At 39.9% G+C, this 24,509-nt stretch overlaps 1 protein-coding gene across 2 annotated transcripts in view; it reads left to right on the top strand.

Moving 5' to 3' along the window:
• The window catches only part of SNX31 (sorting nexin 31), a 32,915-nt gene extending 8,830 nt beyond the window's left edge, over window positions 1-24,085 (top strand). For both annotated transcript variants that reach the window (XM_086742507.1, XM_086742506.1), the window contains exons 4-14: window positions 407-471; window positions 9,043-9,153; window positions 12,412-12,502; window positions 14,173-14,260; window positions 16,123-16,192; window positions 16,733-16,825; window positions 17,478-17,681; window positions 18,179-18,274; window positions 20,105-20,182; window positions 21,206-21,265; window positions 23,875-24,085. In XM_086742507.1, the coding sequence (XP_086598633.1) occupies window positions 407-471; window positions 9,043-9,153; window positions 12,412-12,502; window positions 14,173-14,260; window positions 16,123-16,192; window positions 16,733-16,825; window positions 17,478-17,681; window positions 18,179-18,274; window positions 20,105-20,182; window positions 21,206-21,265; window positions 23,875-23,970 (1,052 nt within the window). In that variant the 3' untranslated portion in view covers window positions 23,971-24,085. The remainder of the gene's footprint in view (window positions 1-406; window positions 472-9,042; window positions 9,154-12,411; window positions 12,503-14,172; window positions 14,261-16,122; window positions 16,193-16,732; window positions 16,826-17,477; window positions 17,682-18,178; window positions 18,275-20,104; window positions 20,183-21,205; window positions 21,266-23,874) is intronic.
• Window positions 24,086-24,509: the final 424 nt, after the last annotated feature.

Below are 24,509 nucleotides of genomic sequence, written 5' to 3'. Positions count from 1 at the left end.
TCCAGATTAGTCTTTAAAATCTTGCTTAGTGATTATCTTATCTTTTTTTTTTTTTTTTTCACTGGAATATTTAACAGTTCCTTTTAGAGTTACTGGTCATGAGTAACCATGGACTTATGTGGCCAAGAATCCTACTGTAGTCTTGCTTTGGGAGAATAGCAACAGTACATATATCTTGCACTGTTTGCGGCTTCAGTGATTTAACAATGGGCTAGTAAAGGTAGCTGTGCAGAAACCAAAGGATGGGTAAAGTAGCGCCGGTGGTTTAACCAAAAGTCATGCTGTATACATCTTGGTTACATCATCATTACACTAGTCATTACACATACATTATTACACTAGTCATGTTTTTAATCTTTTGGCTAAGTTTGGTTTCCTCCCTGCCCCTTTTCCTCTTGTTTTTCAGTTACTTTGGATTCAAGTATTATCAAAAGTGATGTCTTCATAGGTTTTTTCCGAAAGCTACAGCAGGTAAGTTTTGCATTTTTCAGCCAAATAGCTTGTTATATGAAAGAGCTGAAATATTATCCTACCTCCTGAGTTCAAAGCTTCCTTTGCTATCTTCCTTTCCTTGTGTTCTTAGCGTATTGGTCTGTCTTGTAAAGCAGCAAGTTCTGATGACAGAGTGCTCTCTGTGAAGCCTGGGTGGCAATAATAATAGTATTGCTATTGTTTTGTCCGTGTACAAACTTGTTTCTCACATGGAAAGAACTATTGGCTTTGTTTTTATATCCTGTGGCATATCTGATGAATCTTTTGCCTCTAAATAGTTCCCAGAAGAGTCTTTGTGAGAGCTCAATAGAAGGATTACACACATTCTTGGGTTTTGCAACTGTAAATGGTTTTTGATAGTGTCAGTGCTTTGGACTGATAAGTGTATTGATGACTGCTGTGAAAAATGTTGTGTTCTCTTATCTTGCAACTGTAGTGATGGGCAGAATCTGGCATGTTGTTGCAACCTAGATGAGTTTTGAAATATATTTTAATGTGGTCCTGACATGTATAATCTTTCTTTGGCAGGGATGGGCATCTGAAGGAAGAGAGTAGGAGGAGGGGAGGAGAGAATAATTATCAAATTTTATGAGCATATATGCTAGCTTCTATAATGATAACTTTGTCATAAGTGTAAAATAAGGGCACAGTCATGACTCCTGAAGAACTCTTAAGTGTGTTTACCCAGTTTTGCAAATGGTTGGAAGCTCTGCCTGTGCTACCTGGATGCAGGCTGACTTCAGCCTGACAGCTGATGAGTTCAGTTAGCATGGTGTGGAGCTGAAAGTAATGAGCCCTACTAAGAAACAGGATATTTGTCTTCTGCTTAGTCCTGGTCTAGTGTAGCTCCTGGACTTTCCATTTGCTTGGAGCCTGGAGAGTTCTCGTTTCAGTCTGACTACTGCAAGGTGCTGTGTGTCCCTTTTCTTCCCTTACCGCCTCTCTAGCTGCTGTGGTCCTTAAGAGGATAGTAGTGTGTTGGAGCAGGTGGATGCAATATGACTCCAACAGCATTTTCAGGGAGAGGAGGCTGCTTTAGTCTTCTGGGAAATGCTTGGCATGCCGCTGGTGCTGCTGTAACCTTGCTTCCAGAGAGGGGAAGTTTTGAAGGACCAAGTAAGAATTTTGTGACTCGAGCTCTTCGCTTGCCATGTGTGATTAAGGTATGTAAGGGGAGTTCAGAAAGGCTGTAGAAAATAGTGTGAAGAAATATTCCTAACAAATTCTAGGAAGGTTTTCCCTATATATTTCATAAATAAAAGGATACAGTTTATTTACAGTCTCTTAAATTCAGATGCGCTGAAGTGCTCAAGACGGTGACTGAAGAACTGCTTTCTGATTAGGGATTTATTTTGTGAAAAGTAGTCTCTCTTTAGTTCTGATCCAATGCCTGTTACAGCCCTGAAGATAACTCCCAGGAACTACTGCTGAGTCTTAATTAGACTGATAACAGGTCTGCTAAAGAAAGCTGAATCTATCGGGAATGCTTGTAATTTGCCCTCAAACACTGCCAGCTGACTTTCTGGCAAAGTTCTGTCAGGAAATAACTCTTCAAAATGCATATTTGCAATGTTTAAAGATGTCTTTTGGCATGTCAGTATTGTGGATTTCTTTTAACATAGCATCAGAAATCATATTGTATACTTAAGTTTTTCTTTACTGCAGGCCCTTCTGGTGAGGAGAGGTGACTTGTGCAGTACTTGATCCATGGTTAAGTGCATGTGCATATGTGTGTGTGCTGCTTAAGGCACGTGATGACTGCTGCCAAGAGCAGTCAGTTATTTTGTAGAGTTCAAGGTAGGCACTGAATTACATCTTAAATATTAGTGCAAGGTCAGTACATTCTCAAGACATAATATTAACCCAAATTTCTGTTCCACAATACAATGGATTTTCATACATAATGTTTAGGCTTACTGCTTGGCAAAGACGGTTCTCCAGCTTTTTTGTTTACAAATTAAACTTAAAATGGTTGTGCTTAGGTAAATTACTGCTTCATAATACAAATAGCAGTAGTGCCTTATGTGTTCTTTCATTATGGTAAAGAACAAACTCCTAAGAGATTAAATAACTCTGTGAAAGACAGGAGTGAATACGCTGTCATTAGCTGTGCACGGGGCCTTCAGCTGATGTTAACTGATGGCTGACTGAGTATTAATTCTAGCTGTTAAAGAATCTCACTCAACAAATTGGCTTTGTTAGGCATGTTCCAGTGTTTATTAGTATACTGTGACTTGTAAGATGTCTTGTGGCAGGGTGACAAAATTTTTGTAACAGCATTGAAAGACATGGAGTGAGGTTTGTCTTTAGAGCACCTCTGTACTGTTCTTTCCATCTCTGTTGCTGAAGATGTGTAGGCAGCACTTAGCGTCCCACATGTTGCTTAGGAGTGAAAACCTAGTTAGGGTTTCAGTGTTACTGCTGCTTAGTGTTAAAACTGGGCATTACCCCAGACTTGCTCTTGCTGTAGTTACATTGCAAGAAGGATGATGAATAAAATATAATTAAAATTATGAAATAGCATGCTCCTTTTCTGTCAGTGACGTGGACTGGCTTTGACTAGTCAGTCTTGGATACCTGAAACAAGTTAGCGCACGCTTGTACAAACAACCTGCCAGCTCATGTGGGAGAAGTGGCAGAGGGACCACACTGCAAGTGGCGATGAATGGGAAGCAGTCAGCTGCTTTTCTGCCACCACAGCTGTTTGTTGAGCACAGATTTCTCTGCAGGTAAAAATGGTGCGACTTTTATAATAGGAACTTTCAGTTTCAATAGAATGAGAAGATAGGAAACCAGAGGCGAATTAGATTGCTAGGCTAGGGTGTTGTATTTTTAGGAAAAAAAGTACTGCTGACATTTTTTCACCATCATTTCTTGTCTTTCATTATAAGACAAAATACAGCTGTCCTCAAGTAGTCTGCTAGTGCTTGCTTCGTTTTCTTGGCTTGTTTAAAACCAGTAGTATTTAATACAAATATCTTGAGCTAGGAGCTTATTACTGACTAAAATAGAAGATGCAAAGGAAAAATAAAACTGAACTTAAGACCTTTTTGGTCCTTGTAATGTGTTTTTGCTTCTGAACAAGGTTGTGAAGGGTGTGCCAAGACCAGCACTCCCTGGAGTGAGAGTGCTGTGCAAGGCCCATGGCTGTACTGCAGCTGCCTGACAGTGCTGAACATGACTCATCCATATCTGTGCTCAGCATCACACCAACCAGCTGTGTCCCCCTGATCATATCTAACAGGGCAAACTCTTCAAGTCAGGACAAGCCCATGCAGGTTAACCCTGCTTTCCAGGCCTCCATTTTTGCCCAGCACCACCTTTACCTGTTGCATAGGTGGTTGCAGGTTGCTCCTTACAGCAGGCATGCTCTGCCTGTTTCCCCAGCAACTTAATCTCATGGCAGAAGTTGTCAGGGGACAGCAGCGCTCCTAACACGTGGGGAAGCAGCTTAGCACAATGGATGCTTTGCTCAAATCAAACATTGCTGAAATATTTACCAACACTATTGTATAGCAGAATTGAACAGCCTAATCCATAACCTCCTTGCTCCTCCACTCTTCCAAACTCTGCTAACTTGGCTAGTAACCAAGCTGGAGAGATAGATTCAGTATGTGCCCCACTACCTCCAGCCCCCAGAGACAAATGGCACAGTTCTTATAAGAAGTAACGAACAAGATGAGACTGTTGTGGCTGTGTTGAAAGGAGAAACATGATATGAGTAGGTACATACAGCCCTGTCAGTCACATACATCTCTATCAGTCTTATTTTAATGCAACTCATCTAGATCCTTGAATGTAATCTGAGATCATGGTCTGTCTCTGTATTGAGTATCCATGGAGTAATGTGGTGTACTCAGGATGAAACTATGAGGACAGCCAGTCATTATGCATTTATTAATAAAACTGAGACATTTTATAGCAGCAGCAGAGGTTTGCAGTTAGTGATTGAAGAGGCTGACCTCTGCCAGTCCGTGTTGCTGGTAAACAGCAGCTTTGCTAGAAGTGAAAGTATTCAGGTGTTGGTGAAAGGACAAATGAGAAGTTAGAGTGCTTGAGCAAATAGAGCCAACCAGTGCCTGGTAACAGGTAAAAAGCAGTGTTCTTATGTGGTCCTTCATCAAAGGATTCTGATGAAAGGTGGTTTTCCTTCTGAAGAGCAAGCATGAGACAAAGGATTGAAGAAGAGAGCTGTGGTGTGTATGCTATTGAGTGTGTAGGTAAAATGTAACCCAGAAACATGCAGGTGTTACCAGGGATCAAAGCTGATCTAATCATGGGCTGCATTTTCTTGGACAGAGCCCCTGTCTCTGACCATGCGTTCTCTGCACTTGCAACGCACTTACCATTTGTGCATGCAATGGAGGAATGCATGCTTGTAACATTCCTCAAATGTGTTTGGATGTGTATGTACACCAACAGAAGTCAGACTGAGTATCTATGACTTTAGCACTGCTCTAAAAGTGTTATTTGTTTTATATCAAACCAGGTTGATTTTCTTAGTTATGAACTTCTATTTCAAAAGTGCAGCTGGCCAGAAATCTGAATTTCATGTGGGGAAATTCCCATACTTCCAGACTTTCGTGTGCTGGCCGCTGGGGGAAATTTCTGGCATAGAAAGTTACAGAATTTTAATTCAAGGATGTCTGTTTTTTCTTTCTTTCAATGTTAAGATGCAATTCAGTCCCCTGACCTGCTGTTCTTTTCAAATATGTTGTAATAAGGGCCTCTGTTCTCATCCTTTCTCCTTTTATGGCCCATGCTTCATAGCTGAGCAACAAATCCCTTGAGAGCTTGCTGAGGGTTCAGATTGGTGTTGACTGCTGTTGAAACAAAATAACTTAATTTTAAGTTTTCTAATGGAAAACTAGGAGGAACAAAAAAGAAATTTAGGTATCTTTTCCTGTGGGGGAACTATATAATAGATACCTTTTTTGGGTTTTGTTTGTTTGTGGTTTTTTGTTGGCTTTCTGGTTTTATTTTGGGTGGTGTGGGTTTTTTGGGTTTCTTGTTTGTTTTTCAAAACTATTCTTTTCATCAAAACAAAAAAAAAATTAAGAAAATCCCTCATCAGCTCAGTATTATTCTGTATTCTTATATTAATGACTGAGCTGTTCTTCAAGCTACTGGAGCAGGCAAGTGGGGAGTAGGCAGCAGTTCCAGATGTTTCAGATTTTACCACAGGTAATAGTGACAGCATTAAGGGAAGATTCAAATAAGCAGTATTAAGGGATACAAGAAAGTGTCCAGTTCTAGCTACATGGCATGTTCCCTGAATTTCAGGAGCAGAAGTGTAGGAATCTTGAAAAGTATTACTGAAGTAGTAGTAGGATTTTTTTTTTGTGTTGGTGCCTGTTTTGAGTAGATGAGGCAATGACTGTACTGCTGAGGCAATGACTGTACTGCTTTTTCCAAAATTAAAACAGCAGCTTGGGAGAAGATCTAAACTCTTCTGACTCACTGCTGCAAATTTATTTTGAAAGTGTTTTTCAGTCCACTTTGGAAGTGGTTGGGATTGCCATGTGCACTCACTAAATGGATTATCACCAACACTGATGAATGCTTTTCCCTTTATTTGTATTAAACTTATGCTGGATTCTCTTGTGTTGTTTTAGGGACATGTCTGTATTTGTATTTCTTCACTTAACACTGTCTTCTCCTGCCTTACAGACTGCACTGTTTCCTCCTTTTGTTTTTATGTAAGTAAATTTTTTTTTGGTCTCAACAATACTTTGCTGATAAGAGGCTAAACACAAATATTTATAACACTGAACAATGTGTGGCGTTTCTGGCATGGACAGTTCTGCCTTCTGGGGTAAAAGCATGTGATAAAGAGGGGGAAAAAATACCCAGACCCAGCAGTTTAAGATAATTGTCTTTTTTTGATTGTTGTAACATAGCCAGGTTAAGAGAACAGTAATCAAAGGTTGGAGATAAGTAGGGAATTTGTATCCAAGACCATGAAATGAAACTGTGCTTCTTATTCAGTAGAATCAAATAAGATAAATTAAAGCAGGTTTGTTTCTTTTTTTTTTTTTTTTTTAAAAAAGACTGTGGAAACCACTGGTTTAAGTATTAAATAGTGATATTTAATGTGACCCTTCTAGATGGGACTGAGTTTTTATTTTCTCTAACACATCCTTTCTTGTAGATCCTCAAATTTATCTGCCTACTAGTGTGTTGCATGGTGTTCCTGGAGAACTCAAACAGCTTGCAAGTAGCTGAAAGTTTGGATCATGCTTTTCTTCTGCACCTCATGATTACCGAGTAGTGAGGTGGCAAGTAGGGTAGGGTGCTGTGAGCTGTGACTCCCTTTGAGTGGCAGAATGGTAAAGGGGAAAGTATCTCTGACCCTGGGATGCCACAGTGGATGAGGTGGCCTGCACTCACGCTGTGAAAGCTGCAGGAGCAGCAGTGAAGATCTGGCAGAAGTAGATGCATAAGGTACTCCATGTCCTTTCCCTGTGGGAACCTCAGCATTAGCAGCCCACGCCCGGAAGCACTTAGTGTGGTGTGTGAGCCTTTGCACTTGCCTTCATCCTCAGCACTGCTGGGTCCTGGGCAACAAACTGGCTGCATAATGACCTGCTTGCTCTTTGTTGAGGGTCAGTAATGAGTTACATGTCTTTATCTCATTCTGATCTCTCCACCCCATGTTTGTTCCATGTTTCACATACGCTTTTATCACATGTGAAATGTTTCATACCAAAGTGTGTGCACCAAAGGCATTTGAGAGGAAGTTTCTGCTCCTTCCCATTTGAGGAAGGTAGTAAAGTACTCAGGTAAGCATGGGAGATGATCCTCAATATAAGACAGAGAAGGGCTTTTGTATCTCCACAGAGGCAAAGTAGTGCTTATTTTAATTAAGATCAATGACTAGACCTGTCTCCCGGATAAGAAGGAAATTAGTTTGGGGCTAAAGATTAAATCTGCATGGATCCCCAGAAGGACTTCGAACAGGGCATTGGCTAATGCCTTGAGAAGAGGTTCTCTTGTTCTTTAATCCGTGCAAACAGATGTGTGGGCATGCAGCTATGTGAAATACTGGGTGTCAGGAAAATCTGTGGAAACTCTTGTTTAAATAAGAGATTGTCTTGTTTTGGTTTTCCTTAAGACTTCTTTCCCCACATATCATGCTACAAATTTCTGTTGACATGTTCTTAATTTTTAGATGATGTAGAAGAAAACACATCTTGTTTGCATTTGTTATTACCTTGAAATAACTCTTAATTAAGCCAGATTTACTGAAAAATATGGTCTTTCTGACCCTCAAAAGTTACTAGTCTGAGCTGAGTTAGTTAACTGGAGTCATACATCTTAGCATGTCCTCCAGGGTACCCGAAGTGGGGTAGTGGAGCTGAATGTCAGCTGGGCCACCCTGCTCTTGCTGACATCCCAGAAGTCACGACATGCTCCAATATACAGGCACCATGAAGACTCTGCAGCAACGTACTGAGAGTACTTGAAACCTGAGGGCTCCCAGGGATTTTCCTGTGTCTTCCACCAGGCTAGCAAAGGTGAATGCAAGAAACGGAAATTTAATGTTGCATGCAGTATGTGCAATTTTTCCTCTGCTATGAATCTCAATGGAAGTACTTCTTAATTAATAAAAATGCCAGAAGGACCATTGCTGTCCTCTCATGCAGGGCAGTCAACAGGAAGAGGAGCTGCAGTGATGAGTTTCTGCCATCTCACCCAGATGCATCCCCAAAAGGAGTTTTCAAACTAGTGTCCATGCTCTTGAAACAAGTAAATCTGACTTCTCGTGCATAGCAAGACATTGGGCTTTCTGTGTTTGAGCCCAGGAAAATCTTTTAGGGAAATTATAAAGTCTTGATATAAAATGAATGGAGAATACACCATTTCTGAGTGTTTTACTTCTTGACTGTCTCATAACCTCACAGCCAATGGATCTGGCTTCTGTACCATAGTTTTCCTGACGGCCTGTCACCCCTTTATTATGTCTAGACGTGAGAAAGCTTTCTGAGGTCACTTACTGTGACGCCTGTTTTCTCATGACCGAAATACTTTCAGGTTTCTTCTTTGCATCTCGTCTGTTTGCAGTGTTTTTGAACCTTGGGCACTGTCACTGTGCACAGTATTTCATAGCAGGGGCTCTGGTGTATTTAGACACCACAGCCTCATTATTCTCACTGGAGATTTTCCTATTTGTAGGTACAGGGATGCTTTTTTTTTTCCTTTTGGCAAGATTGTGGCTTTGAATATTCACATACAGCTGTTTGTCTGCCTCCTCTTTTTGGACTGTCTACTTCCTAGGACAGTGACTGCGTCGTTCCTATAGATACTGAGAGACTAAGTAACCTGTGCTCAGCTTGACATCAAAGTGACCCTCCTCATTCTGTAGTATCTTCCCGCTTGCTGTTCTGCATATGTTTTTGTCATCTGCAAGCTTTAGTAACTTACTGTTTAGTAAACAATAATCTCAATTGTTTATTTTACTGGAGTAAATAGGGAAATGAAGCATCAGCATTTTCAGAAGGGTTCCAGCAATACAGAAGGCAATAAAAGTGTTCTTTTTCTACCTAACAGGATACGTTCAAGATCCAAACCCAGAGAGCCTTTTTGGATGTTTACCTCGCTGATGGCAGCAATATTAGACTTGATATCCAGACATCTGACACTGCAGAAAGAGTACTAGAGGTAATGGGTTTCTAGCATGGTGCTGAAATTTTCCATTTGTGAGAACTGGGCAAAAAGTTAATTTCAGTCAGCAAAGGATGAAACTCCCTACTTGAAGACATACAAGAATATCTTCTGTATTTTTGAGGGTTTTATTGTACCAGGGCAAGGGGGGTGAGGAGTGTTGCTGATTTTGCAGATGAGCTTTTTTTGGTTCTTACATTTATCCATAACTTACCTCTTCTTAATGTTACACACTCTCTGCTTCTATGGCATTTCTCTGTTAAGTTCAGGTTTCCTTCATGTGTGATAGAACCAGAAAATGTGTACCATTCCTTATGGGGACACATGTTGAATTAACCTCCCCTTTGGTTTAGCATAGTGTGGGTCAAAGTGCTTGAAGACTGTAGTCAGAAATGATGGTCTAGTCTTGGCTTATATCTTAGCTGGTGCACTGCTGTTAAAACTTAGTGTGCAACTGGTATGTCCTGTTTTAAAGCATGCTTCTCCCTTACTTGTTTTGTGTCCCTTAATGTTTGCTGTGAAACTGTGGGACTTCCTCTGCAGTGTTGGCGCAGTTTGAGCACTGGCTCTGAGATGTCCATAACAGCTGGTGTAATACACAGAGTAAACAATTGCTAGTTACATTTTGAAACCAGTAGCAACCAAATGTTTACACAACTGGCTGGCTTGTGTTTGAAACTTTCAGCTGGGCTTTCCCTCTTCTGCCAGGAGAGGAGCAGCAGCAGCGGCACTGCATATTTTGTGCATTTGCACGTCGGCGTGCACAAACAAGGCTAAAGCCTCTTCCTCAGTTGCTCACATTTCCTAATCTTAAGAGCAATAACAAAGCATGCACCTACCAGATGGGTACTTCTCTTTGTCATGGGAGTCTGAAATTTCCTCTCATTGTACAGAAAGTTGTGTACTGTATTTCTGTTGTGCCTTTGCGATCTGAGTTTGTGGAGGTAGTTCTCAACTGGCCATAGGTACAAGCGAGCTTAACATGCATTCACCCTCCTCCATCAAGCTAACGTGTGTTAGTCTGGTGCAGAACACACAGTATCTGTGCACAGTTACCATGAGCTGGATGACACAGGGTGGTAACCCCTTGCTGGCTTTGTTCTGCCATGGGGTTTGCACCACCTGAGGCAATGCTGGGACTGGTTCTTCCAGGGGAAGGTAAGTGTCAGAGTTGGCCTTGCAACAGGAGACTTGGGTGGGAGATGCTGAAGGCAAAAAGTGTTGGGGGTGGCAGGGAGATAGGAATTTTGATCTGGGGAGAGGGAAGTAGGTGCTAATAGGATGGAAGAAGTAGGGAGACATTTTTAGATTAAGACATGTACAGGGACCTCGAGAAAGGAATATACTTTTTAAAACAGTAATAATTTGAGCTTGATAAACTTGTTAATTTTGCAGTGGGTCAAGGTAATTTCCAAGCCAGACAGTGGTGGTGTATGTTGCTTTGTATATTGCTTTTATAGATGTTTAATGTTTGTGTGGCACTTCAAAGAAAAAATGACATTTGAAATGCTGTGGACATCATTCTCTTGTGATCTTAAAGATGAGATAGGACTTCTAGGAATTATTTAGCTTTTGCTATTGTAAATGTGCTACCAAATTCACTGTTCTTTTGCAGTGGAGGTAGATTTTGCAACCGTCACTCATCCTGGTGTTCAGGCAGCATATACCAGCTTGTGCTTTGATCCAAGAAATAAAATAAGTCAATCCTACTGAATCTGAAATCTGTGTGTGACATTCCTGGGAAGTGCCATCTGGTACACTTAGTATTATGCTACTAAGGGATAACACACTGAAGCTCTGTGGCTAATTTCTTAAAGTAATTTGTGGGGACTTCTTAGTACAGAGGTAGACAGAATGGAAGATGGTGCTGTCACTTTTTTCTCTTGTGTTTGGACTTCTGAAATTTTCTTCCCTTTATACCTAGTGTCTGAACTGAGTGTGAGGCAAGTGATTTTCATGCTCTGCTGCCCTCTCTGGTAACAGCCCTGATATTTACAAGTATAAGAAAAACCTCATGAATGTGTTTAACTTGGAACAATTCTTTCCAACCTATATTTAGCTTGATGTCTGCTTTTTTTTCTCCATGCACAAAAACATATCTGCTTTTTAAACTGGCTGATACAGCTGGAGGAAACAGTTCTGAACCGTGGAGATGACTGAATTTACAATGCTGTCCCTGCGACACAGAGCTAGAAGTGTTTTAGGATTGGCACCCTTTGGAAGAAGACAAAACTGGTACTTCCACTTTGTGCTCAGACAAAGAAAGTCCAGCTTCTTTGACCAAAGCATGACTCCTCTATCAGGTTGCACAATCTGCCAGATGATCTATGACGGGAGTATTCTCAGGGGTGGAGAATTTTCTTATGGTTACCAGATCCACTTTCCTGAGTGAACTCAGGAGATCATGGTCACTGCAGAATTTAGGAATGCTCCAATGGCACTGTGCTCTTTTAGGTTATGGCTGCTTTAACTTAAATTTTTTCAGGACCTAAACCAAAACAAGACAGTTCTTGATTCAATGACTTCTATGCTCACCTCTGCCTGATTTTTCTGTCCCCGCTTATCCCATTGTGCAGCTGGTCCTGCAAATAATTTCTGCATTTTCTGTTGGTGCTACTTCTGCCCTTTTTCAGAAAAGATGTAGAGGGGCCACAGCAAGCTAAAACCAATCCAAATGTCAAGGTGGGTGGGATTTTTCCTCTTTGTGCACTGTCAATAATGAAAGCTCAACAGAGCTCAAGTTTGCTCTTGTCAGAAGCCTTCGCAAAATTGTAGAACCCTACAAGTAAGGCTCGCACTTTCAGGGGCAGGACTTCAGTATGTCCTAGAAAAACAAGAGGACTCTATCAGCTTGGAAAATACACATATCCTGTAAGAACACATTCGTGATGCTCATGAGCAATGTTGTTAGCTCAGAGCACGCAGTGCTCACTGTACAACAGGATTTGAGGATTTACTAGTAAAGCTCTGGAATAACATGGCGCACGCCTTAAGTTAGAGCATGCTTAAATGCATGGCAGAATAGAAAACACTTTCTATTTTATTACTTTTTAATTTTCCTTTGAAACTTATGAAACTCCTCACAAACTCAAATGCTGCAATATGGGAATAGTTTTATTTGCTTTTTAAAGGGGCAGTTAAATGAGACCTCAGGGAAAATTTAAAAACAATTAAGTTAAATTAATGGGTATTGAACATTTCTTCCTTATTCATGCTAATGAATAGCTAAGCTTCTGACCTTCTTTGTTTTTAAAGGTTACATCATGCAAGATGGGGCTACCAAGAGAATTAATAAAATATTTTAGCTTATTTTTCTTCCAAGATTATGATGATGGAGTGCTCTCTGGTAAGTTTTACAAGGTGCTTAACTTAGCTCTCCCTTGGATTTTTTTTCTGTTGGCTGCAGTGACTGAACCTGGAGTCTGAACAGAGCTTGCATGAGCCTGCTCAGGCTGAAAGACCCATCCTGTCTGATAAATGCCCTCTCCCCACACGGCTTGGAAAGTGGTAGTGGGGAACAAAGTATGGCAATAAATAGTGTGGTGCAGGGACAGGACTTTCACATAGAAACACCGTGTCTTTCAGTTTACGAGACGTGTAGCAACTTTACCACATGGGAACTATTGGGTGTATCTTTTGGGTAGGCGTTCAATCAGATGACCATACCTACATAGAACAGTTCTTAATTTACAGATCACATGCTGAGTTTAACAATGGGAGAGGAAACTCTTTTGTTATATTTGTAAACAATGTCTGTGGCTTACTTTCCTTTATATCATGACGTTTCCTTTCTTAACTGATAGAAACTTAAGGTTAACCTTGATGGTACTGAGCAAGCTGTAAATCAGGGTTGTGAGTCTCTTTGTGGCCATAAAATGTGAAGGGGCTTTTACATTCTCATGGGTTTGATGTCCTGTTTCTCCTGTGGGCAGGTGTGTAGGTGAGTGTGGATCCAGGCCTGGGACTGGAATAGGCTCAGGCCGCATCAGGGAAGTGAACACGGTCTTTGCTGTTCACAGAAATTAAGTTAGGTATTGCAGCCTCTCTGTGTGGGCTTGACAAGTCCTTAGCTTTTTTCAGTCTTCTTATTGGCACAGAGATGTTAGTGCTCTTCTGAAGCTCTTCAAGGTGAAGGTCCAGTAGTAAACTTGGGCTTCCTCAGTGGAGTAGGACTTTACTGTCTGTGTCTATTTTACTTATTGTTCCCTTGCCTTCTTTGTTTATTGTTCCCCTTCTCTCTGACACTGAGAGGTATCTCTGAGTACACAGAATCCCTGGCTGTTCCTATGTCTCAAGTGTATCTGGATATAACACATTTTATGTACTCTTCTACTGCAGTTGCAGATGGATTCATTTTTACCTTATATTGTGGTGTAATTAGATACACAGGAGAACAGAAAAGGCTTTCAATTTATTACATTTCTATGCATCTTTGATATTCCTGACAAATACATCAACTCCACATGTAACCCACAGTCCACTGCCAAAAAATGTTTAGATGCTTATAGGCTTAAAATCACATGTTTGTATTCTGCTGAATTGTGGTATTGGTTTAGAAAAAAATGTTTACAGGTTTAGGCCTTTAGACGTATAATTTTTAAAAAGTGTTCAGGAAAGGAGTGACCTCTTCAGAGTGATGTGCATTTCTTGCTGTAATTAGTTACAGTGCTCTTGTCTGGTGTTCTGTTCAAGAAAAGCACCTGTCCTGAAAGCTTGCCTCCACATGTCCTTTCAACGCGGAAACATTTATCCTGCTTAGCTGTGTTCTGAGAGAAGGATTCTGTAAGAGCATAGTCTAAGGGAGTGGAAAGATTCTGTAAGTAATAGAGCTATGTAATTTAGCCTTGGAGAAATGAGGAAGAGAACTAACCTGTCACCTTACTTTACCCCAGAATTTATTTAAGGTCTTTTTCTTCTTCAGAAGCACGTTGCTAACCAGCACTAACTGATATATGAAAGTAGCTGGGCTATTTCGCTAGATTTCACCAAATGTCTCTCTGGTTTTTCTTTTCCCAGTGGTGAAAAAAGTGGCAGACTTTGAACTTCCTTATGTGAGTCTTCAGAGCATGAAAGAGTTGCACTGTAAGCTTGGGATCAGAAAGTGGTGAGCAAGAAGCTTGAGAGAAACTACCAAGATGGCATGACAACTGCTATAAACAGAGAGAAATCTCTTTAACTTAGTTACAAAGTCATCAAGCCTCAACAGCTTGACTGTTTTTCTCTGAGGCCAATTTGTTACTGAATTGACGGGTTTCTGTGGCCCTGTGTGTTTTAAATTTTATCACTGTAGTGTTCCTGAAGTGTCCTTTACTGCCACTAGCTATTTATTTTATGTCTTTCAGAATCTGTAGAGAGTTGCTTTGTGGCTGAGTGCCTCCTAATTATACCTGCATAATGCAGTGACCACAAATACCTGTAAACAATATAGAAGAGAACTTTGAGTTGCAAGCAGAGATGGATTACTTCTTATCTGAGTGCTCATTTTATATGTACACTTAATACCTGAGGCCATAGCTTGAGCATTTCTTTTGGTAAGTGGCCTGGCTGAAGCAGCACAGCACTCTTCCCCTTTCATTTGCTTGCACCTCAGGCTCCTCCTCAGTTATGCTGGTAGAGCTGTGTGGGCAGACATGGTGAACTGGGAGTTCACCATGGTGAACCACCTAGTCATGGTGGACTAGGGAGCTAACCCGGCCTAAAAATAAGTTGCTGGCTGTTTATTTTTTATTTTGTTTTGCTGGCCTATTTTTGGCCTGCGTCAGTCCCCCAGTCTTGTTTGCTGTGCAGCAAACAGTTGTGCTGACTTGTGGGTGAGGATAAACCCTGGGGACAGGGAGTCTGGTGGCAAAGTCCCGCTTGTCAAACAGTGCCCTGAGGGTGCAGTTAGGCACTAGAGCTGAGCCAGTCTCCTGACTCACTGCTGTGGTTACCATCTGGTCTACTTCTCCCTACAAAGAAAAAGAAAAAAGGGAATAGATTTTTGCATGCTTTGTGAGTTGCATTGGCTGCATCAGGTGAATGCTAGAGCAAAGAGCGTGGTTGGGAGCAGAAGAGGAAGAACAGACCATGCCTTCTGGTCGCAGCAAGCAAGGTTGCTTGGCTTGAAGGTACACAAAAACCTGTTGACTGAGGCTTGTAACTTGTCAGTTTTAAATGTACTGGGCTTGGCCTCTATAAAGCTTTCTCTGTTTCTCTATGTGTCCTTATATACAGCAGAACTTGGCAGCCTAATGAAAGAACAGCATGGTTCTAAGCTGTGACAAAGTGATTGAGTAGATACTTCTCCATCTAGCACTGCTTCAAAGCACAGAGGTGGTAAATGTCAGTGCTGGGGTTGTTTGTGTGCTACAGGAAGTGTATCGCCTGTGCAATGTGAGTAATACAGCTGCACTAGACATGGGGCCCTCACTGCTCTGCTCGTACTGTCAAGTGGGCTTACCCAAGCTGCTTTTAAATAAAATGGCTCAAGCTAGCTGTTGCAGTGTAGCACTTGGATAACTGAATATTTAACTTGCTTTGTTGCTGTACTGATCTGATTCTGCAGCAGTTGTACCGTAGTTGGTACTGCACCTGGCTAGCTTAAGGCTAGGTTTTGTATGTTAGCACTGCAGCGTGGCAGTGGATGCTCAGAGAGTCCTACCAACTTATGTAGACAAACGTGGAATTGTTTGAGAAAAGGAGGAGGAAAGGGTTTTTTTTAGTTCTAAATTGTAACTGTTGTGTTTGGTACCACCAAAATCAAAGTGAAGAGACTGGATAACCTGGTATTTCCATTCTGCTACAATGTAGAAAGAATGACTATAGTACACACTTCAAGGGCACAACTGCTTTTTGTTTTGTTTTTAATCTGGTAAGTAATAGGATCTTTCTGGGTTGTGCTCCCATTGCATTTAGCTGAAAAATCAAACTGCCATATTTAGAAGCTTATCTTCATATTTTATTATTTTTTTCCTTGGCTTGGAAAAGGTATATGGATCCTTCTCTTGATAGACTGCTGATGGATTGTAAAGCGTCACTGAATTTGCTATATATGCAGGTAAAACTGAAAGGTCTTTGTAACTTTAAAAGGTCACTTTCCCACATTAATTTGATCTTTCGTACGAATTCTTGAAATGTTTGTAAATGGTTCTGGTTTAGCACTGCTTTGTAACCCTTTTCTAAGGGCTGGGTATAGCTCATGTTGATCATGTTCTTTTATTTTCTTCTTCAAACTCATGTACTAGAGATTCTAACTCATCTATGTTCTGTGCATGCACAAAAGGGGCATATTTAGGTATCCATCCACTCTATTTTCAAGTGTATGTATGTATATGTCTCTATATGTAGGCACTCTGCCATGATATGAGAACATTTGATTTTGGAACTGTAGGTGTGCTGAGTTGTACTACCTTTGAAAAGTGTTCATTCAGAAGAAAAGAACAATGTAGAGTGAACTTGTTGCAAAATCAAAGGCCTTTTTTTTTAAAAAAAAAAAAACAAAACAAACACCTTTCTGTGTGTGTGTTTCTGAATGTTTGTTTGTGAAAGGAAACATATTTTTGCTGACTTTTTTTGCTATTTTAAAAATTCTTTTCAGGCAATCCAGGAAGTTAAGAGGAATTGGGTTAAACCAACAGAAAGGCAAATGCAGGAACTTGAATTTCTACAAAAAAATGCAAACAAAGCAAAGGTAAAATAATATTTTAAAAACAATATAAACAGATCAAAGGAGTGTTTTTTTAAGCAATAATGCTAGAGGCTTTGACTTTAAAAACAGACCATGGTTTTGCAGAGTAGTTTGAGCTAGAGACCCGCGTCTCCCATCTCCTGGTCAGATACTGAGCCACTGAACAGAAAAGGAGGTTGTCATCTCTGCTAGCATTTAAAAATATCCCAACAGAATGACTTAGATCCCAAAGGCTAGCAAGAAGCTTTTGACTCTGAATCCTAGTCTTCTCTATTTGCTAAACTTGGGTGCAAAGATTTGTCATCCAGTTTAGGAAATCAGATGGAAATTCAGACTTCTGGGACTGCTGTTCTCAGTATTTCTTACTGGTTAGTTTTATCTCTTCCCATTGTCATATCCGAGTAGCATCCAAAAGACTCAGTTCATACTATCCAGTGGAAAAAAAAAAAAAAATCAAGTTTCTAAGTCCGGACTATGAGCACTATTCTCTGAATCAAGCACTGACATATTGTAGTGAATCTGTGTCCTCCCAGGAGAAAGACTATTAAGAATCTGAAAGCCTTATAGCCCTTTTTTTTTTTTCTTTTCCTTCCCATGTCACTAGATTTCACTTGCCTTTACAGCAAGTTGCTTTAGTTCTGTCTTTTTGATGCAGTTCCTGGAGCTGGTTCAAGAAATGCAGTTTTATGGATATGTACGGCTTGATCCTTGCATTTGTGACTATCCAGAAGGCGGCTGCTCAGCTGACATCTATGTTGGCAATAATGAGATTAACTGCTGCATAAAACTGCCTACTAACCAAACCAAAGAGGTCAGCTTTAAAATCAACAGGTTAAGAAGTTGGCAGGTTACTTTTCTTGTAAGTACTTCACTGATTTTGTATCTGAATTCACTTTCTCTTCATGAAAACTTACGGTTGACAGGGAAGGGCAGATCTAGGGGGAAGGGAGTAGTCTGGTTTAAATCCCTCCCATTTGCCCCTATTCCCTTTCAAACCTATCCTGAAACATGTTCCCTTGGCAGCCTTCACAGCAGTAAACTATCTAGCTTTACTCTGTTTTCTCCCTTCCTTGATATTCCATGTTGTACTTTACCTACTGCTTTCCTGCTGGAGGTAGAGTTGTCAGTTTTGTGTGGGAGCAAGAGAACTGCTTTAACCAGCTTTGCTTGTAAAGACTCCCTACCTCCCACTTGGTCCTTCCCCCAGTAGAAATGTTCTGGTACATATCTTCAGCTGTTTTATTTATATACTGATTGACTAATTCTGATTTAAGGCTGAACACCTTAATGCTTTTTCTAGCTGTTTCTTCTGTTCATTGTTTTGGTATGTGTTTTTGTTTTTTTTTTTTTTTTAAGGGTGCTACAAAGGATGGTGAAGACGACACTCTGGAGCTCAGATTTGAATACAATGATTCAGGCACATGGCAGTGGATAATTTTGTACACAAAACAGGTTAGTTCTCATCCTTTTAGGAAAGGACCAGAGTAAAATGTAATCTTAGAGCCATAGGGGATCTTCAAAAGTGGTTAGTCCATCTCTACCAGAGTGCAGTGGCTATGCTTTCAAGTGAGTTAGCCTAGGGACGGAATTATCAGGGGAAAAGCATTTGAGTTTCTAGTATAAGGGGAAGAGGATTTCTTTTTCCATTTAAGAAAAATGTCTAGCACTCAGCAGCAAGCCTGGGATAGTATTTACTGGACTCAGTAAGTATCTAAAGTCGTTAACCAGTCAGACCCACCTGAGGTCAAAGACTCCCATTTTTCCCCAGTAAATCCTATTGTTCAAATAAAAATATATGCTATATTATCACTGGTTAATGGAGGGTGTGAATATGTGACGACATAAGTATTTGTTTTTACATATGAGTAAATCTTAAATAAGATTTTATAGGGTACCATTCCTCCCACTATTTTCAGGCAGCTCTTTAAAGGGAAAGGTATCCAGGAATTCAAGTCATCCATCTGTAATTATGCTGCCTAGCAAATAATCTAGGCTCTGCAGTATGAGAGACAGCACCAGTCTCAGTTTAGGTATGGAGCTTCTATAAAAAGTATTGAGCTTGTTATTCAAGTAAACTGCTTCTCTTGCCTCTGAGACCCACCCAGCAGCAGACAGGATTTTTCAAGTGAAATCAAAATGGTTCATTTCTCACACATGACTTCTGAATTCTGGGGTGATGATGCAGTTCACACAGTTATTCATAAGTGTTAACTTCCTGGCATGCTTAAGTTTTATGAGAGCATGAGCCATAAGCAGTCAGCTTTGTAGTTTATTTGCTGTTGGAGAATGAAAAAAAAGTTACCTCAATATTAATTGTCCTGTGAAATCTATTAGGGTTGTGTTTGATGTAGTGACTTGTTGATTAAAAAACCCGTGTCCCACTTCCCTCAGAAGTGTGAGGAAGAGCTAAACACCAGAAAGGCGCTGCTGTGTGGAAGAAACAAGAGTTTGACCTAAGAGCCCGCTGCAGAAAATTGAAAGATTGGATGATTTGGAGCTTGCTCAGAGATGGCTCCCCCCTCCATCACTGATCTTGTAGAATATTTTGTCTTTGAGGCATCTCTCAATGCTTGATGCCCTACCTGAGATGCTTCCTTTTGGCGAATAAGCAGTAAGGTGCATCTTCAGGGTGTAATTAAGACCTTAACTTGGGCTGCATCATCCCAAGGAGTTGCACATGCTCACTGGACAGCTTAAGGAACTAAGAACACCTCCACTCCTCTCTGAGGTGCCTCTGCTAGATACCTCATCTGTGGGATCAATGCATACTGCCCCGTTCATATTAGTGGTGCAAGATGGCACTGTGAGCTGGTCTACAAACAGTTGTGGCCATCTTGTGTAACCAGCAGGGCTTTGATTTTTCAGCAGTGCTGAGTACCTGTGAACTCCAGCTTGCTTCATTTGTTGAAGTGGCTTTGGTGGTGGTAGTGCCACATTTGATTAACCTTACTTAGCCTTTGGTGTGATTTGGCAGCCTTTGAGGTAGGAGCCACAGACAGCTAGAGAGAGAATAACTTGCCTCGCAAAACCAGTCATAAAAATTCTTATTCTCCACTCTGAGCAGTGCTGTGAGGGGTTAGTCATGCTGAGGCTGGGCTTTAAGCAACTGCAGCTAGTTTGGTTCACTGTAAGATTGTTAAGCACAGAGTAAAATTAACCAAATTAGGGAAGTAATATTTCAGTAGTTAAGGACTGTAATTTTTCTGGTGGAGGAGGAAAGGAAAAGTCAAGTACATCTTTTAATAGAAGAAACCAGAATGTTCTCTGGTTTATCCTCTTTAGGCCTTTTTGCTCAGTTGCTGCTTGAAGAAAATGATATCAGAACAGATGATGAAGGCAGCCAAAGAAGGCCAAGAAGTGGTGAGTGTGCGTGTGTATGTTGGTATCTGAATTTGTATTTAAAAGAAATAAGCCTGCTACTCTTATAATTCTTTCAAATGTGCTGAGAGAAATGTCACTGAGGAAAAGGATCTTGCATGTTCCAACATTTCAGTACAGAATTAACTGGCTAAAAAGTACATCCTTGCTCAGTTTTATTGAAATAATCTGAATGCTAAAGACCGTTTATCATCAGTTTTATTAATCTGTTTTGCATTCTCTCTAATTGACTTCAGTTTTTGCTGCATATGATAAAGGATATCTATGGCGTAATTTTTGTATGTTCTGCTCTACCCTGTTGTATCCGTTTCTGGCTTTCACTTTTTCACCACTTCACTTACTTGCTCCATCTGCTGCAATGTTAGACCAATTTGAGATCTATGACGTTCATACCGAGAAACTTTTTGGTTTTAAATAAAAGTGTTAAAATAAAAATCTGATTTGTAGCTAAAATGTGCTCTTTTGCGTAGGCCTTTAATGGTGAAAATATGTTTAGATACTTGCTGTTGTTGTTAAAAATAACTTACAGTATTAGTAATGCCTTCGTTTAACCTTGTGACATCTAAAGACTCTGCTAACTGCAAATTTTTGAAGAGGGAAAGAAAGGAAGGAACATGTGTGATCTTCTAGACTCACACCGATTACAGTGAGCAGTGAGGCAGTGAACAGCATGTTATTTCATAACTTTGTAAGTGATTCAGAAGAAAAAAACAACTTTAATTTTGCAAAATATTTCATCTTTCATTCTAAGTTTATTTATAATGGAAGTACAGTAAACCTTTAATTATGAAGGTGAGCATTCATTACTTAAATATTTCAGCTGCTGATAGTACCCGGGTAGCTTGGACTAAAACAGAATTAGGAGAGAAAGGTAAATGTGCCAGTTAATTTCCTACACTGTTTCTGCTGGATTTAACTGAATGCTGATATGCTCAGTGTATTTTGTTACAGTACTTGGGGGAGCATTAAGCTTATTGTAAGTTTAAACTTTTCAATCTTATTTAGGAAATAGAGACGCCTGAATCAATGAAAAGTAGTAAGAAATCCAGCATCCAACAAAAGCAGGTTAGTGAGTAAGAAATTATCTCCAAAATGTAAACACAGTGTGTCTTGTTTGCTAGTGGTCTTTAGCCCAACCTCTGTTTTTCTGGTTAGGGAGACTCCTAATAAATTTAATGGTAATTTCTTTGGGTAGGAAAAGCAGCTAAACTTGAATTTTGGAAGGAAGAAGAGGGGAAGAAATATGTCTGAATAAAAATTTCATTTTAGTTTCATGGGTTTAATGACAACTTGTTTCACTTTATTTGCTTCCTGCGAGTGTTTCTGAATGAGATATTGGAAGTTTACAGAAAGCCAGAATATATACAGAGATGGCCTGTGTGTACCCACATGCAGCTGCTGATGTAGTTTACAGACTTGTACTTGGATTCCGCACTGGGATTGTTTATGCAGTCATTTTTCTTTGTAGTTGGGAATTGTACCTATTTGCAAAATTTGTCATGTTACGTATCGACACATATACATTCCTATCATGTAAAAGATGTAATTCCAAGTTGATTTGCTGGAATCGGTATTCATAGCTAATAGTTCCTGAATAACTAAATGGCTAAAAAATGTTGCTTTTCCAAGTCATTTTTTGAGTATGAGAAAATAAATAAATGGAGAGGGAATAATGTAAAATTAATTTAAATAAATACCTCTGTTACAGTCTGTGGTTGGCCACAGGGGAAGTAGTTCTAAAAGAGAGAACTAAAATCTAATCTGAATTCAGACAAAAAGTAAAGTTACTATATCTTCAGAAACAGCATAAAACCAATCACTAACTGCTCTTCAGTAAGCAAATTGATTAACCTGTGTGGTGGGTTTTCTTGCCCCTTTAAGTGCTCTGTACTGCTGGAGACAACATTCTAGGTTAGCTCTGGCCTTCAGTATTCACAAATAACTTGCAGATAATAAGGGAGACACCACTTTCCAAATAGACTTGCATCTGGGATGATGGCTGAAGAATGCAGTTCAGTGGCCTTGCTGTGGTACAGCTTTAGTGACACTCAGGCCTTGAGGTAATTGTTCTGACTTGAACATACTTTAAAACGCCTCCTTGGTTGTGAGGAGAGCAGCCTTGGACATAAAACCACTGGGCTCGTCAGCTGTGTCTTGCTAGTCCAGTGTCTGGTTGCTGATATGAAACTCGGTGAACTTGGTGACAATTTGAATGGAGCTGTTTGTGAAAGCAAGTCAAGGTATGCTGTGGGGTTTGTGAAAGCAAGTCAAGGTATGCTGTGGCATTAACCAGTAATAGTATGGCATGCTATGCCTCGTTCTATACAGCAAGTTCAAACTGGTTTAGGTCTTTATGCACCAAACTGTGTTATTAGACAGACAATTAACATAAAATCTTAAACCATGCTTAGCTAACTTCTAAATGCTACGATTGCAATATTAATGTTCTTAAGGCTTCCCCTTCCTGTTCTTCTATTTATCTTTGCAAGATGCTTGAAAAAAATGTATTAAGAGTGTATCTTTTTGCATTCTTATTTGAAAAAAAAAAAAAGTGTTGTTTGAGTTGGGTTTTTATAATTTTGCCATTAGTATCCCCAAGAGTCTTGCTCTGAGTTGGCAGGAAGTTTAACTGACTGCTGTCCAAGGACTCTGAAAACTTATGCCAAATATTTTCTGCTGATTCATGAGAATAAAAACTTAACTTTGGTTTTCTTTGTGATCCTGTAGCTGTATGCTGATAGTACTAGATCAGCATAACAGCCTGTACATTTTAACAGCCTGTACATTTCTTGTTTGAATAGATGATCTAGAGCAGCAGTAAGATTTAGTAGGAAAATCAAGAACAATCTTTTGAATAGAGATAAAATGATTTAACTAATATGCAATAGGTAGACTTTGCAGACAGAGAGACTGTGCTGTAGCATGTGCCTGTATCTAGGCAATTTTGCTGTTATGTCTTTTAGAAATCTTGAAAAAAGATGTATGAAATAACTTCTACAGAGAGAAACCATGCAAAATTTGGTTCCAGTTTCCTAATGTGTTAATGTTAGTTATTGCAGCATGGTTGCCATGGCTTTGTGAGAGACATTTACATATATATCAAAATACCATGTTGCAAGTGGCCAGATAGAAATCTGTGCCATAAATTTTCCTAGTACAACAGAAAACTGCAGATATGTGCACTGTAAGGGTGTAGTTTTGCTTGCTTGTACCTTGGGTGCATATGGTTTGCCTGCTAATACCTGCTGGGTGATGTGGTGGTAGGAATTTTCAGACAGTACCTGGTACCCTTTAGGAAAAGCAGAGTAGAAAGGTATCATTTATGCAGGTGCTATGGCTTAAGTTAAGAATGTGTGATTAACAGTAGTCAATCTAATTCAGAAGGCCTAGTAGGCAGTTAAAGTGCCTGCACATATGTCCTTGTGGCCACTGTAATGCCAAATAACACCGATGTTAGTATATTTAGTACATTGCAGTAAACCTTAAGAGCAGAAACAACTGTTCTTGTGTCCTATTCCAGCAGGGAAAAAAAAAATTGTTCTCTCTGAAATGCTAACATAGAGATCAACCACTGCGCCTGAACAGTATAGTCAGATTTTCTAGCTTATGTTTGTATCTATATATAATTATTGAAATGCATATACTGTTTTAACTGTTTATTTGTTTCACTGCAGGTAGTTCATTTGGGTTTTATATCAAGGAAAAGATTTTTGGTTAGGCCAAATGAAGAGGACTCTGTATTTGAGAAAATAAGAGAAGAGGACCTGTGATAACTTATTTTAGATACTCTCTTTCAAAATGAGAAACAATAAATAAACATGGGAATAATAAATGCATTGTGAAAACCTTGAATTATAAAGGCAAAAAAAAAAATCTTCGCTCTAATTCCTTGCCTTTGCAGTGTTCTTTATAGTATTCACAACTCTAGTGAACCAGTTTGAATGGGTGCTAAGAATCTGGAGACATCTTGCATACATGCTTTTTGGCTTTTTAAATTTAATTTAATTTTTTTTCCCTAGACTGAAATTGTTGTAGAAAGGGGAGGGTTAACTAGAAACGGTACTGCAATGTTAGATGAGGAATAAGTATTTACAAATCAGTTCATAATGTTTCTGTGAGTACTGGTGTAATTAGTGTGATTGGTGTAATTAGTTTATTGCCACCTAGGCACTGTCTGAAAGAGGCAGGTACTTGGGTTGGAAGGGACCTTTAAAGGCCATCTAGTCCAACCTCCCTGCAAAGAGCAGGGGCATCTTCAGCTGGATCAGGCTGCTGGGCCCTCGGCCCTGGCCTTGAATGTTTCCAGGGA

The sequence above is a fragment of the Chlamydotis macqueenii genome, chromosome 2 (genome assembly GCF_036417535.1).
Source record: "Chlamydotis macqueenii isolate bChlMac1 chromosome 2, bChlMac1.mat, whole genome shotgun sequence".
NCBI lineage: Eukaryota > Metazoa > Chordata > Aves > Otidiformes > Otididae > Chlamydotis > Chlamydotis macqueenii.
The sequence above is the reverse complement of the archived record's forward strand: the minus strand, read 5'-3'. Positions and strand labels throughout refer to the sequence as shown.